The sequence below is a fragment of the Branchiostoma floridae genome, chromosome 8 (genome assembly GCF_000003815.2).
Source record: "Branchiostoma floridae strain S238N-H82 chromosome 8, Bfl_VNyyK, whole genome shotgun sequence".
NCBI classification, from domain to species: Eukaryota; Metazoa; Chordata; class Leptocardii; order Amphioxiformes; family Branchiostomatidae; genus Branchiostoma; species Branchiostoma floridae.
In genome coordinates this window covers 23,142,051-23,158,092 of record NC_049986.1, presented here as the reverse complement: position 1 = coordinate 23,158,092, position 16,042 = coordinate 23,142,051, and the positions used below count along the sequence as shown (strand labels likewise).

The window sequence follows — 16,042 nt, the reverse complement described above, 5'->3', positions numbered from 1 at the left end:
AATTTATATGAAGGGATTATCAAGGCACATCTGTGTCAAATTTCAGCTCATTCGGTTGCAATACCAAGGTACAGGAGCCAAAAGTGTCCTTTTTTGGTCAAAAATTGGTCAAAAAATCGCAAAAATAAGCATTTTGTTGTACTGTACACCAAAAGTGTTCTTAAATTTATATGGGGGCATTATCAAGGCACATCTCTGTCAAATTTCAGCTCATTTGGTTGTAATACCAGGGTACAGGGGCCAAAAGTGTCCTTTTTTGGTCAAAAATTGGTCAAAAAATCGCAAAAATAAGCATTTTGCTGTACTGTACACCAAAACTGATATTGAATCTATATGGGGGACTTATCAAGGCACATCTGTGCCAAATTTCAGCTCATTCGGTTATAATACCAGGGTACAGGGGGCCCAAATATACAGTTTTGGTCTTAAGATGACCAAAAAACCTTAATAAAATCATTTAAGAGACAGATATGGAAAAAATGAAAAAAACGCCCGAGGGTATTGGCCCACTCTACCCTTGTGCCAAATTTCAAGTCATTCGGTTGAGGAACAACGGAGATACCGTGTTCTGAAGATTTGACAGGAGAAAGAAACATTACGAATACTAGAAAGGCCGACATTTGCTTAGGAGCAAATACAGCATATTGCAATCCATCTTCATCCTTGAGAAAATCCCAAAATTTAGCAATTTGAAGTAATGTTTGCTCAAAGGGAAAATGAAGTACTGTGGGCACTTGTCCTACACACCTTCATGCCGAATTTTAGGTCATTTGGTTTCAATTTAAGGGCATAGGAGCCAAAAATATACATTTTTTAGTTAGAAATGACTAAAAATCCCAAAATAACTCATTTTATTAGTGCTCTATGAAGAAAGTGTTGATGGGGTCCTGTTGTCATGTGTCCAATTTACCTTTGTACCAAATTTCAGGTCATTTGGTTCACATACAAGGGCAAAGAAGCCAAAAATATACATTTTTAGACAAAAATCACTAAAAACCCCAAAATAACTAATTTTTGAAGTGATCTATGAAGAAAGTGTCAATGGGGTCCTGTGAGCATATGTTTAATGCACCTCTGTACCAAATTTCAGGTCATTTGGTTTCTATACAAGGGCATAGGAGCAAAAAATATACATTTTTAGTCAAAAATGGCCCAAAACCCTTAAATAACCCATTTTTGGAGTAAACAATGAATTAAGCGTTGATGGCGTTCTGTGGCCATATGTCAAATGCACCTATGTACCAAATTTCAGGTCATTTGGTTTTAATACAAGGGCACAGGAGCCAAAAATATACATTTTTTGTCAAAAATGGCCGAAAACCCTAAAATAACTAATTTTTGAAGTGATCTATGAAGAAAGTGTTTATGGTTTTCTGTGTGCATATGTCCAATGCACCTCTGTACCAAATTTCATGTCATTAGCTTGTAATGCCAGGGCACAGGGCCCCAAAATATACATATTTTGTCTAAAAATGACCAAAACCCCTAAATATCATAAATTCTAAGGCCTCTATCAAAAAAGTGAAAAAAACACCTGGGGGTATTTGCTATCCCTACCTCCATGCCAAATTTCAGCTCATTTGGCCCAAAAATGAAAAAGTTGAATCAACTTGAAGATTTGACAGGAGAAGAAACAAAGGAAAAGCAATATATTGCAATCCCATACTATGTATGGATTGCAATATAACAATATATTTCACCATACCTATGGTATGGCTGAAATATAAATATACAAACATGTACAAAGAGAGGGAGAGAGGGAGAGAGAAATGTTTTAACAAAGTCAATGATTGGTCCATCTGTTTGAATCTCATATGCTTCTGAAGTTGGTATGTTATGCTTAAGAGTTACAGTTTCAAAGATGGAGATGCATATAGGAACAACAGCCCTGTGTGTGTAGTTGCTTGTTTTAAGGCAAAATTATGCACTTATTGACTGATTTAGTGATGTCAAACATGCCTATGATTGCTTCATATTAAGAAAAAAATTAATGCAAAATGAGGACACAAAAGTCAGTGGGGCACAAATAGTTTTGTGATTCAATCAAAGCTTCAGGAATGGGTGACATTCTCCTTACCTGGTCTGAGATTTCAGGAAACCTCCAGAATGTATTTTTTAGGAAGGCAGAAGATTCAGTTGGGCACAAATAGGCTTGTGACTTAATCAAACCTTTTCTTACCTGGTCTGAGTTTTCAGGGAACCTCCAGTATTTGTCCTTACAGCTGCTACATGTGGCTGTATCTGTGGTGTTCTTACATGGGCACTGCCCTGTGGTCTGGTCACACAGGTCCACACTGTCCTGTGTTCCCAATATGTTACAGCTGCAGTCTGAGGAATAAATAATGTCAGTACTGTCAGCTGCCACACGTGGCTGTGTCTGTGGTATCCTTACATGGACACTGCCCTGTGGTCTGGTCACACAGGTCCACACTGTCCTGGGTTCATAGTGTGTTACAGCTACAGTCTGGGGAAGTTTTAAGTAAGAGAAAATCATTCTTTGTTTTGGTACATTTTGCACATTGCACACGGCATGTTTGTACTGAAGAGGACAAGCTGCATATATTTTTCACTTCAGACAGATTTGTCTTTTTGTCAGATTTATCTCAAACCTACTCTTTTTGATAACTCAAGGTGTCTATGAAAGGCTTTTATCATGTGATCATTGCAGTTGCTATGTTTAAAATGCAGAGTATTGAGAATATAAAACATTACATATGGCAGAAGGCACCAAGGCTCAAGGCAAAAGAAGATACATTCAATTGAATGTGTATTCAGATTCTGGAGCTCTCAAGGTAGCATTTTCTCATCTAACATTTGAACTAGGAACAGTAACATTCAGTATACATATAGGACATGAAAATTAATATCATACTGCTATTTGTCTATATTGCCTTGGTTATGTATAAAACTTGCCAAAAACACTGCTTAAGGGATAAATCCTACTTTTGCATTCCCCAGGAAAATCCTCCAAGAGGAGTCCGTACGTCCCTGTTGCACACTGGTCACAGTGGAGCCCTGTCACCCCCGCTTTGCAGTGGCACTGTCCGGTCAGCGGGTCACATGACGTGTCGTTGTCCCGGACACCCAGAGGTTCGCAGCTGCAAGCTGGGAAAGGGCAAAAAACATTGACAATCTTACACTGTACAAAGAGAAGCATGCTGTAAATAATAGCAAGGAAACTATGTTTAACTATCTTAGCATGAAAGTTCATCTGTGTTGGTAAATGACAGTGGTGTTGGTTAAGTAAAGTTAAGTCTTTTTCCACAATGTTACTGTTAGTTAGTAAATTTGACTTGAAACTTGCTGTTGTGTAGGCCCCTTAATTGAACTTGCTCCACAAATTCATAAAACGTAGTGAATTCAATAAACATTGTCCAGATTTTTCTAACAAAAACCCAATATCATTTTAGGCCCAAAAGGGCACTACACAATAGGAAATTTCAACGATCATAATCATTGTATACTACAAACTTAAGTTACTGTTGCTTATTTTTAAGTTTTCAAACAAGTGTCTAGTCTTATATCTAACCAACAAACAGCCATAATATCATTAACAAATCCAAAATTTTTTTCCTCAAAATCAAAGTGACATAAATTCTTCCTACCTATGCAGATGCCTGAATGGTTGACAGGTAGTGAGCTGTTGGGGAAGAATCCTGTTTGACAGTCGGAACAGTTCACGCCCGTCGTGTTGTGTTGGCAATCCTGACACACGCCATGGCCGACGGTGGCGTTATACACACAGCTGTCCGCATGGTCGTTACAGTTACATTCTGGAGGGAAAAGCAGAATGGTTGAATCCGGGTTTTGACGTTGCAATACAGACAGGCTGACAGTGTGATGTATATAGTGTGCATTGCTCTGGTTGTGCTTCATTGAAAACTATCAATAAGTAGGCTTAAGCAATTTAATTTGTTGGAGCTTGGATTTCTTAAATATTGACTGAAATGTTGACTGGAAAAACAACATAAAGCTTGAGGACCAGATTTAAGCCCTGGTAAGCTCAGTTTTATGGCATGAATACTTTTTTCAATGCAACAATAATTGTAGTTAGCTATCTTAAAGGAAAGTTGAAGGAGCCACCTATAATAGTATATAAAACATATATAAAAACAAGTTGGCCATGCACCTGTAACAGATGGTTATAGGGGAAGTGCCCATTTCCATTTCTGTAGCCCTTGGGCCACACATTTGTGCAAGCCACTACAGCATGGGGCTAGTCTGCTGGTTGTGATGTGTGCAACATAAAACATACAGAAAATAAAGAGACAGACAGAGAGAGCAAGGAAGGAAAGCAGGCAGGAAGGTAAGTATGTAGAAAGGAAGGAAATATAAAAATATATATTTCTGCTCACTCTGACACTCGTTTGCAGTCCCCCCTGGTGGTGGTAGGTAGGACCCCCGCATCCATGGCCTGTTGTTGTAGAGCGGGAGGCACCGCTCACAGTTGGGCCCGGCCGTGTTGTGTTGGCACTCACACACCGTGCCGTTCTCCTTACAGTAAATCCCATGCAGATTGCAGTAACAGCTACAAAGTATAGACAAATGATTTCAGAGCAAAAAGATATAAAACACGCTTAACATATATTGCATAAAGCGGACAGCTTTTCTCATCCATAATTTCACATTACACAGCCTTGTGTTTTACACCTAGATTTTGTAGTGTCATTTGTTTATTTTGTGTTTCTCTTTTATTGTATTCTAACAGTTGTAGCTTTACAACGATCTACAAAAACAAAATAATGTAACATCTGAAAAGCATGGATAAAGGTTTTCAGGGGAAGAAAAGTTTTTAAACAAGTTTTATATACATTATGCAAAGTGGCTTGGACTTGGGGACAGTAAGAGTTCCATTTTTTTTTTCAAAATCAATTTGCATGGATACACATCCATTCTCCTGACAGTTGCAATTGGGTCATTCACGTTGGCTACAGTAACATCTGTTGTATAGGATTTTGAAGGGTCAGGTTTTCTATTGTTTAAGCTTTGTATCTCTATTCTTTCTTTAGTACCCTATGAGAAACGGAGGTAATGCTTTTCGGAGGAGCACAAAAAGTACATTGATTGTATGTGTCCAGCTAAAGCTATCATTTGACTGTCTGTGTGTCTGTCTGTGTGTCTGTGTCAGTTGTGTTGTTTTATACTTCATTATTTACACTCTTTTCTGTCAAAATCTATTAACCCTTTGTTAACCTACCTTGCTGCAAGTTTTATATCAGAGACCGTGTAGTAGTACTGAAGCTTTGACAACAGATCTGAGGAGACCTCCTCCCCGTCTGTGGCCGGATAGAGCAACTGAATTCTCAAGTCCGTGAAGACAAAAAGTTCCCGAAAGGCGTCATTCTCGAACTGCTCTAAAATCCCCACAGGGCCCAAGTTTCTGTTTAGCTGCGTCAACTTCTCGAAGGCGACAGTTTGGTCCCGCCACTCCCCTACAATAGGTAGTGCGTCACTGTCTTCACTTGTACAGGTAATCTCCGCGGCACTGTCCAGTGAAACTGCACTCTGTTCCTGGTCTTCCAAGTCAAAAGCCTCGCGGCAGTTGTAGGCGTAGTACTGCATAGGATGCCAGGTTTGCCCATTGTCAAGAGATTTCTCGATTACCATTTCGCGCGGACGGGCTGTTGGCATGGCGACCTCAATATCGTTGCGGAGTTCGTGGAGAGTAGTAAATGAGAGGGTGATGTTTATATGTAGGGGTGTGGGGTACAGGAGCCAGCTGATAGACTGCCAATAGCTCTCTTGGTCCTCATCATACATGAAACGGGGATGCCTGTCATTCAAGGAGCATTCCAGCTTCTCAGAGTCTAGAGAATCCTGCAAGAGAAGAAAAAAATGTGTATAAGTGTTGGATGAAGTAAAGGAAACATTCTTTTTTGTCAAAGCCAGGTAATCCCATTCATGGAAAAGACAATAAGGTAGTCTTCACAAAGTTTTAACAAAATTCACATGTAGAATTTCATTCATTAGATGTGGAGGATCAATGTACAAGTTGCATGAACAGGAATGGATAATCAATATATTTCAAAAATTGATTCAGAATACAGATCTTCCTATTTTAAGAGTTTTCGTCATCTTGTATGAGTTAGGTAAAATTATAATCATGTAAGAAAGTGAATTAAGAACACTAATGTAGAAAATGAATGTAGAAGGAATTAGTCTGACTTTGAGTTCAGATAATCGGAATTAAAAAATACACAATCTACATAAATTCTAACAAAATACTTATAGGAAAAATGGAAATCTTACGGATTCCTTTCACGTGCAAGCATGCAAAAATAGGAGAAATGCAAAGAAATTAGCAGGTATGGAACAAATGGATAATAACTGTACAAGTAACGTACAAGCTGATCAATTTATTCTTAGACTGAAATGTAAATTGGTTGGTATCTTTATAAAATGTTTACTGCAACATTTCAATACAATCAACTGCGAACACAATTTTTTTCATTTCTGTGCTGATTAATTTTTGGTAAAGAGCTTCAAGTTTAGGAATTTCAAAGAGCTTAGCACTTGACAGAAAGGTGAAACATCTCCTCAACTGTCAGCAAAATATTTCTCCTCAGACAGGGCTCGAAATACTGGGTGCATGTGCACCCAGGTGCACCCAAAATTGTAACTGTGCACCCAATTTTTTTCAGTGGGTGCACAGGGTGCACCCAAATATTCTCTTAAGTTTATGTATGGAAAGATATCGAATATACTAGTATACATCATATTCTTGACATCTAAGTGTTAGAAAGATAATAAAAAAGTCTGTCATGTTACTTGTTTAAGAAGTTGATAGCTTATTATAACTAATTATAAGTTTTGTTATTAGGTTTTTTTTACATTCTACTTAAATTTAAGTGGTGCACCCAACACCCAATCTTTTAAGCTGGGTGCACCAGTGCACCTAATCCCAAAAATGAATTTCGAGCCCTGCCTTAGCTTTATGATGATTAACAACATGGGTGTAACTGGCTGCATTGGGAAGGTCGAAGTTCGCTTGACCCGATAAATTATGTTGACTTGTTGCTCAGTGAGTCGTACTTCAGGTAATGGATTGTTGGACAACATTCCGATTAAACTAAGTTTCTGGTTAACTTGTTCTGCTTGCCTATACTTGTATACAACAGTCAATGTAAACTGCAAGGGCTATGAGGGCTGCTGAGGCATTCATACACTAATACAAGTTTTAAAGACTGGGACTGTCACAAGTTATCATGGCATTTAAAGAACAGGGATTGATTGGCAGATTTCCAAACTTGGAACTTTTTTTATTATAACTACATGGAACAGTGCTCGAAATACCCACTTGCCCACTTGCAAATGCAACCTGATTTTGCTTGGCGCAACTTAATTTTCAACCCAGGTTGCACACTCCGCAACCTGAAATTTTGCAGTTGGAACAGTACTTTTCTTCCCCCCTACATGCATACAAGCTTGTGTATCTATTTTTATAACATGAAACATATTACTAGTACGTAGTTACAAGTAACTGAAAGAAAAGATAATGGATAAGTAGCTGATTTGAAGAAAGTAACAACTTGGAAGTGGGGCAACCTGAAATGTTGATGACGCAACCTGGCTTTTGACTCAAGTTACGGCTTGGGCAACCTGATTTAAAAAAATATTTCGGGCACTGTGGAAGATGACAGATCAATGAGATAATCAAAAGTTCAGAGTGTACTTAAATTACCCGACAGTATAACTATAAGCATTGACTCTGAACCTTGTTCAGGTCAGGTACCATTTATTGATGACAATTTATTTTTGTAAACAACAGCGCATAGTTTCACACACTCTTAGATAACCTTTGGATGTTGAACGCTGCCGCATAGTACATATCTGGCTCTGCATGCAGTTTGTTAAATTATCAACCATTCGAGAGTTTCATTGTTGACAATATTTGTCATGAAATTGTTGATGTGAAACAGAAAAATAGGCAACTATTTGACCAGGTGTAAATTAAAGCAATCTATTTCTTCTACATTCGACATTGTCATGCACAACAAAATTTGTAGTTCCTGGGATTTTGTAAAAATACTGCTATAGTCAAACCTGTTGAATGATGACCAAAGCGACATCAATTTGAATTGTTGTTTCTCTGATATTTCATATATAATGTAAGCAAGAGGACATCATGAAAACAGAGGGTTACATCTGGCTCTGTTTACTCCCTTAAACTGTGCACAAAGAAACAGACTTTCCCTCTCAGACTCAGCTTTCATGTTGATATGTTGACCATTTTCTTTTCCATCCCAGAATAAAAAAAATTATATTGGCATGGCCTAAAGCTAATGTGTGGCTATTATGTCCACTGCTTGGTCCATTTCTTTATAGTTAATCTTTCTATTGAATTTTGTCTGCTGTGACATTTTTATGGACCTTCGAGTGCTCACTATAGACAAGTTTGATTGTTATATAGAAAGAACTTAAATGTATATGAAGCTCTCACCTGTGTGGCATAGTCATTGTACACCTGTCCGTTGATTTCACTCCCACAGGTGTATTCCGCAGGTGTGACCGTCAGGTCAAACGGGAGTTCTGATAGGTCAGACGCCGCGCCGAGACAGGCGTAGTAAACCGTCTCTCCGTCTAGCTCCTCCTCACACTTACTCGTCTCTAGGGCCAGGCACGGTTGCCATGGAAACAAGAGAACTAATATCCATATAAGGACGTGATCCATTGTCCTTGACTTCATTGTTCTTAGTAACTTCAGCCGAGGTCAGCACAAATGTTTGTCAATGACCTACACTTTTTTTTTTCCTTCTTTAAGAAGTTGGAAGATGGTTCTTGAACCAGTTATTCCATTGCTGTTGCAGAAATGTTGGTTTTTGAAGCTTCTGCTCTTTGATTAATTTAAGAAGCCCAATCCTTATTGTTGCAATATGGTCCAAATGTGGAGTTCAACTCCCAACTTGTCAACAGTTCAGGTGCAGTAACTGGATAGGGAAATATTGCAACATGTAAGAAAAAAATCATGTATTATCTATTGAGGGAGAATATGTTTTAATTAACTTTACATATAGGAAGTTGGTAGTATGATTAATCAGTTTGATCTCTGATTTCTAAACGTATTTCTTAAAATAATTTTTTCAAATTATATAATGCAGTGCATTTGTATGGTTGTCTGCATTTGGCCAGGTATAACTACTCAAACTATTGAAAAGCTAGTTTTTAATACTTGACCTGGTTGTGACCATAATATTCAAGCTATCACTATTCTCTGTAATTGACAGCAAAAGCTATTTACTGAGGGCTATGTGGACTGTGATTGTTGCAAAAATATTACCCAAGAATACCACCTAATATGTCCACACTGAATGATAGTGATCATCTTAAGTACAAACTGAGTAACAAAGTCACATACTTCCTGGTCCCGTATCTTCTTCCCTTGAAAGTTGAAGATCCTATCCAAGTTACTGCATGGATTCCTTGTGTATAGTTGCTCTCTCCCTCTCTCCCTCAGAATATTTGTTGCCAACAAGTTCTTGCTATCTTTCCATGGCCTATAATTATGTTAAGGGTAAAATGGAGATACCAACACACTTAAGCCATTTTGGAACAGTTTGACAGTATTAACAGATACCAGTTCGCATTTCCACAGTCCCGTAGGCAATCAATAAGCGCTGCACCTGTTCCCTGTCCCACGACCTACAACAGTGACTCACAAAACAACGGAGCACCAAAATCCTTTAAACGTTGAACAATCCACTGACACGGTATCCCATTCACCTCATTTTTAAAATGGCGTCTAAGATCAATAAATCGTTATAGAAAGCGGCGTCCCACGACCCCGCCCGTGCGCAAACAGTACATGTGGACTTAGCGAGTGGTACACATTGCTGGCAGCCAGGATACAATGGTACGGCACCGGTGGCGATCAGCTGATTGGCGGGAACTGGCACTGAAGGACCTAGGACAGGTTGGGAGAATCTTTCTTTCCCGCTCTTAACGTCCTTAAGAAGCTTCTTAACCCTCTTAAATCTTCTTAAGACGTTAAGAAACAATTTCGATACCTACATATCGAAGTTGCACCAATGACAAGCAGATAAACTTGACCAAAAGAGCCAAGAAAGAGTGAGGATTCGAAAGGTTCGCGCCAGGAGGGGTCATCAGGTGTAGGGTCAGAGGTGAAGGGTGAAGCACGAGGCATTGTGGGAAGGAAACATGGCAGCGCGGGTTGTTGCGGCGAGGTGTCGGAATATCTACGGTTTAAAGTGAGTTTTATCCGGAGTTTTGGTGTCTTTATGATTGTCGAATCAAGCTAAGGATAGACTTACTAATGTAGAGTCAGAATCATGGTTTCAAACACGAGAAACACAATGAAATTCATGAAAAACTTGGTTATTTCGTGAGTACCATGCCTGTCATAAATTCACTGCACATGTTTTTTGCATCATCACGTTGTTTTCTAAGGTTGCAGTTCCTCGAATTTCGTTTTGCTGTGGTGGACTGGTGGTAGATCGGGCTGGGGTATGAACTGACTCGAACCAGTTAATGGTTCAGCAAAATCATATGTCGAACGCCCATATGACTCATTATGAGTACAGCTGAAGTTATTAAGGTCACCGCCATGCACTGCTAAGCCAAGGCCACACGGAAATAGACTCAACCTTGAACTAGTTGAAGCTACCAACTCTTCTGTGCTGTGCAGGAGACTGCAGGGAGATCTTTTTAACAAGGCCCCTGTGACGTAAACAGAGCATTTGGGCATTTTATGTAAATCAAAACAATGGTCAAAAGGAGATCTGTTAAAAAGTTTAGGGTCTTCGTCTTGACTAGGGCTGGGTATCGGTACAGCGTACCGGTACAAAACCGGTTTTTCTTATTGGACCGGTCCAGAAAAACCGGACCTGAAAAAATTAGGTGGACCGGATGTTGGACCGATTAGAAAATTAACAGATTATTTCATAAGGCATTCACACGTTTTGGCACTTGTAGATGGAAGAAAATAACAAGAGTGAAGTAGAGTAGAGTTTATTGTAATTTCTACCAAGTTTTACAGCCAATCGTACAGGTGCAGTTAGCGCTGTAGGGTTTTAAAACGCCAGTATGAGTCTAATACTCCACCAAACAGATTTCTTTTTAGTGAAATGGACCATTGATATGAGTCATACTGAATCAGGTCCAGGTTCAGGTCCGGACCTGGACCTGATCCTCTGGACCTGAACCGGACCTGGACCTGAATTTTCTGTACCGGTACCCAGCCCTAGTCTTGACATATTACCCACTCCTATTGCTGCACTGTCGGATGTATGAAAGAGCTTATTGACCCACACACCTTTATTACTACTATATATAATTGCTACTATCATAATCATAATCAATCCCTATCTTCCCAATACTCACAGAAAGAAGCCCCATGGTCTGCGTAACTTCTGCAGCAGCGGTGACCCGGGGTCAGTTCCTCTCAGCCAACCGCTGCCCAGCCTTCCCGTCCCGCAGTACGCGACTGTTACCAACCAGACGTACGACACCAAGATCACGACCCTGGAGAACGGGTTAAAGGTCACATCAGAGAACAAGTTCGGCCAATTCTGTACAGTAGGAGGTATGGAATGCCTACGTTATGATTTGTCTTCTTCTACATTCATACATCTTCTTATTTATAACAATGGTATATTAACAATGAAATAAAAAAAACAATGACCCAATTTTTTTTTTCAAGTCCTTGTGGATTCCGGTTCCCGACATGAAGTTGCTTTTCCCAGCGGCATCTCACACTTTCTGGAGAAACTGGCTTTTAATGTAAGTTTAAAGGGTTTGTTTTTGTCTTTCATTATGATCTGAAAGGTCTTAGTTTATCACTGTACCTTAGAATTTAAATTGATTTGGTTTGGTTTTATTTGTATAAATCTGTGTCTGAAGCTTTGTTTTTGGGAAAACATTTTAATTGCTTTATGTCTATCATTATTGTCACAATGCAAAATGTTTGTCTTTTGACAGATAATGGAAAAATATACAAATGACCCTAGAGATTTGCCCTTTTTCCGTCGCTGTAACAAATAGCAATATTTTTTCCTTGGCTTAAAGCAAGTTAATTTCTGGTAAGGTTGTAAAAAGTTACTCCAAATCTCTGGTTGCAAGACTGTTGCAGTTTTTACGTGAAGCAGTTGTGTCATATAAGTGCAAAGCAAATCCTACAGTATCCATCTAAGGGCTCCTTTCAGATATTGACAGCCAGAGATGTAGTTTCCTTATTAGGTCCCCAAGTGCAGACCAACCATATAACATACCCTCTGACCCATCTCTGTCTGTCCCCAGTCTACAGCCAGGTTTGGTAACCGTGACGACATCCTGCAGCAGCTGGAGAAATATGGCGGCATCTGTGACTGTCAATCATCCAGGTGGGACATCACTCAATTCCTCTCTCTGTCAATCTCTCCAATCCCCTCTCTATCCTTCCCTCATTCTTTCTACTCACTCACTTCTCACTCTCTCCTCTTTCACTCTATTGCTCTCTCAACCCCTTTTCCCCCTGCCTCTTGACTTCTTCTTGCTCTCCATCTTTTACTATTGCTCTCTCATTATCCTTTCCCTGTCTTCCTGGCCTTCCGCCCTCTCTCTCCCTTGCTCACTTCTTCCCCCTCCTTTTTCCCTTTGTCTTCCTCCATTGAGTCTCTGTCAGTGAGTCCATTAAATGTTTGTTTGTTTGTTTGTTTATTAGGAATCTCCATTAGTTACATTGAACTATTCTTCCTGGAGTCCTCTCGAATAAAATACATAACAACAAATTATACAGATAATGTTGATCAGACAACTAGCATAAATCAATCATTAACATTCTTAACTATATCATATTATACTAAATAAATGTCATATCAAATAAATGAGTCTATGCTGCAACATATTTTAAATCAAATACTTGTACATGGAACCCTGGGCCTGATCCTGTTTCCTGTTACCCATCAGAGACACGATAATGTATGCAGTATCAGCAGACAGGAAAGAGGTGGATCCGGTCGTCAGTTTACTGTCTGATGTCGTCCTGAAACCTAACATCACAGAGTTAGAGGTGAAGTACTGTAAATGCATTTAAGTTCGCGGGGATTTAATTTCGCGGTAGCGGGAAAAAGGACTTTTCGCGGTGGATTTAATTTCGCGGTAACACCATAGACTACAGTCTAATACCATAATTGAAAAATGTTCGCGGTGGTTTTAAGTTCGCGGTGAAGTGGTCACCGCGAAAACCGCGAACATTAATCCACCGCGAACATTTCTGCATTTACAGTATGCTTTTTCTTCCATTAGATAGATGGAATTTTAGGCCTCAATGAAAAAGTTTTCATGACTTATACATCTTTAACATTGAAGAAAAAAAAACATCTATAGAACATGCCTACTATAATTACGTGAGAATATACATTTGTTATAATGTCTATGTCTTTTATGTCCATTCCAAATGTGCAAATATACACAGTCAAAACTAGTCAGGTAACCATCTCCAGTCACAAGCCTCATTAAAACAGCTGTCAATTTTTGCATAGTTAACCCTACCCTGTCCTCAGCAACTTTTTCCCCAAGTCCATAGATTAGAATGGTTACTGTATCTTGCAGAAAACTATATATTACGATTCTGTCTTAAGAACATCAACAGTTACTGTAAGCTTCTCCCAGGCCCTTCTGTTGGCAGCTAGATGGTGGATCAGTTTAGCGGTGATCTGGCCATAACTATAAGAACATGGCATGTGCATGTTTCTGGTAGAAAGATGTACAAAATGTATGCCTGTTATTTCAGATCGAGGACACGAGACGAGCGATCCAGTTTGAACTTGAGGACCTGAACATGAGACCTGACCCTGAACCTCTGCTGACAGAACTCATCCATGCTGTGAGTACACAATCATGTATCCTAACTAAGTCTTTATTTGTATAATGGCTATCATCCACTTGGCATAACGCACAAGTCTCTGTACTTAAGTGGTTGTAAACCTACATGCAGGATTCATACCCAGGGCTCGAAATAGTTTTCTATACATACCTGCACTGGTGCAGGTAACATTTAGAATTACCTGCACCAGACAAATTTTGCCTGCACCACTCTGAATTCAGGATGTATCATATTAAATTGTTCAGGAACCATTGCTATTATTTTTCTTAATACTTAATATGTGGTATCAGTCGATGCATGTAATAACAATCCATATACGCCAAAATCGTTGGATATTTATGTCTAAAATCCAGTACATGGACCAGTGCAGGTTAGGTGCAGGTAGACGTCAGAAATACCTGCACAGCTCCAATCTTACCTGCACTAACCTGCATGTGCGGGTGGTATTTCGAGCCCTGATACCTAATTTCCAAAAGCTGCTGTAGCCATAGTTCTTACCAGATGTATGTAAACTCTAGTATAAGATTGAAGTCTACTTCTAGAGAAAGCACCAGCCTCTTGCAGACAACATCCTCAAAATTGAGGAAATCAACAAGGTGACCTTGTTTAACTACCTACATTGTGTGTCTAGTGTCATATGTATGGTGCACCATCATACATAGTTTTTGTTGGTCCTCTTACAGGCTGCCTTCAGAGACAACACAGTGGGCCTACCCAAGCTCTGTCCACCAGACAACATCCTGCAGATCGACCAGTCCACCCTGTTTAACTACCTTTCCCTGCACTACACTTTTATTTTCCTGTCTTGTATCATTGGTGCACAACTTTACTGTTTTGTTCATCTTTTATACAGGCTGCCTTCATAGACAATTGAATGGTGTACAGTGCACCTTTTTTTGAACACTTTTTTTGCTCATCTCTTGTAGGCAGCCTTCAGAGACAACACAGTAGGCCTACCCAAACTCTGTCCGCCAGACATACTCCAGATAGACTAGTCAACCCTGTTTAACTTAACCTGTCCCTGCACTACACTTACATTTTTCTCTCTTGTATGGTGCACTTTTTTTACCATTTTGTTCATCTCTTATACAGGCTGCCTTCAGAGACAACACAGTAGGCCTCCCCAAACTCTGTCCACCGGACAACATCCTGCAGATAGACCAGGCCACACTGTTTAACTACCTGTCCCTAAAGTACATTTTACTCTCTTGTATGGTGTACTTTTTTACCATTTTGTTTATCTCTTATACAGGCTGCCTTCAGAGACAACACAGTAGGCTTGCCCAAGCTCTGTCCACCGGACAACATCCTGCAAATCGACCAGTCCACCCTGTTTAACTACCTGTCCCTAAAGTACATTTTACTCTCTTGTATGGTGCACTTTTTTACCATTTTGTTTATCTTTTATAGTCAGCCTTCAGAGACAACACAGTGGGCCTTCCCAAACTCTGTCCGCCAGACAACATCCTGCAAATCGACCAGTCCACCCTGTTTAACTACCTGTCCCTAAAGTACATTTTACTCTCTTGTATGATGCACTTTTTTACCATTTTGTTTATCTCTTATACAGGCTGCCTTCAGAGACAACACAGTAGGCTTGCCCAAGCTCTGTCCACCGGACAACATCCTGCAAATCGACCAGTCCACCCTGTTTAACTACCTATCCCTGCACTACGTCCCGTCCCGCATGGTCCTGGCGGGGGTTGGTGTTAAACACGAAGCTCTGGTCGAGGCAGCGAACAAGTACATTGTGGGGGGCAATGCATCGTGGGAAGGGCAGGGAAGATACCCTGTTAAGGCGGTGGATGAGTCCATTGCGCAGTACACAGGGGGGATGAGACAGGTCGGTGGTCTTTTTCTTTCATCACACCCATGGAGTTAAGGCCATGCCAATTTGATATGTTGGTTCTTGGATTTTTTTATGAAAGTGCTGAACATGAACATGAAAATTGAGAATGAGTGAAAGTCTGAGCCTTGGGACACGAAATTTCAGGGAGTAAAGATTGTCAGATGCAAGTTTTCCACCAAGTTTTCCTCTTAGCCCTCTCTTTTAATTTTGTTTGCTAGATCAATCAACTAAGAAACAAGAAAATAAAGTGGTATGGCCCAAGTATTACTGTTTGCTTTTCTGTCTGTCTTTTGTCTGTCATGTCTGTGTGTCTCTCCTAGAACTTTGCACTGTCAATTTTGCAGCTCCCTTCCTCTATGATCAAAGGAAAACAT

The 16,042-nt window shown here is 39.8% G+C and overlaps 2 protein-coding genes across 2 annotated transcripts in view; one reads left to right on the top strand and one right to left on the bottom strand.

Moving 5' to 3' along the window:
- Positions 1-1,193: 1,193 nt before the first annotated feature.
- Positions 1,194-10,016, bottom strand: LOC118421978 (laminin subunit beta-1-like). The gene is made up of 9 exons (XM_035829480.1): positions 9,721-10,016; positions 9,356-9,494; positions 8,441-8,927; positions 5,198-5,817; positions 4,356-4,528; positions 3,606-3,773; positions 2,944-3,105; positions 2,180-2,328; positions 1,194-1,211 (listed from the first exon to the last, which is right to left on the bottom strand). The coding sequence occupies exons 3-9, from the start codon at positions 8,684-8,686 to the stop codon at positions 1,194-1,196; spliced, it is 1,536 nt and encodes a 511-aa protein (XP_035685373.1). The 5' UTR covers positions 8,687-8,927; positions 9,356-9,494; positions 9,721-10,016.
- An 82-nt stretch (positions 10,017-10,098) lies between these two features.
- The window catches only part of LOC118421977 (mitochondrial-processing peptidase subunit alpha-like), a 10,411-nt gene continuing 4,467 nt past the window's right edge, over positions 10,099-16,042 (top strand). The window contains 8 exon segments of the mRNA XM_035829479.1: positions 10,099-10,205; positions 11,340-11,539; positions 11,657-11,736; positions 12,253-12,335; positions 12,901-13,003; positions 13,727-13,819; positions 15,072-15,321; positions 15,403-15,662. Of these exon segments, the coding sequence (XP_035685372.1) occupies positions 10,156-10,205; positions 11,340-11,539; positions 11,657-11,736; positions 12,253-12,335; positions 12,901-13,003; positions 13,727-13,819; positions 15,072-15,321; positions 15,403-15,662 (1,119 nt within the window). The 5' untranslated portion in view covers positions 10,099-10,155.

Coding starts and splice junctions, on each gene's coding strand:
- LOC118421978 (XM_035829480.1), bottom strand. CDS start 8,686: ATGAAGTCAAGGACAATGGATCACGTCCTTATATGGATATTAGTTCTC. Junction 4,529..5,197: donor GATATAAAACTTGCAGCAAG/GTAGGTTAACAA, acceptor TATACTTTGTAG/CTGTTACTGCAATCTGCATG. Junction 3,774..4,355: donor GACTGCAAACGAGTGTCAGA/GTGAGCAGAAAT, acceptor TTTTCCCTCCAG/AATGTAACTGTAACGACCAT.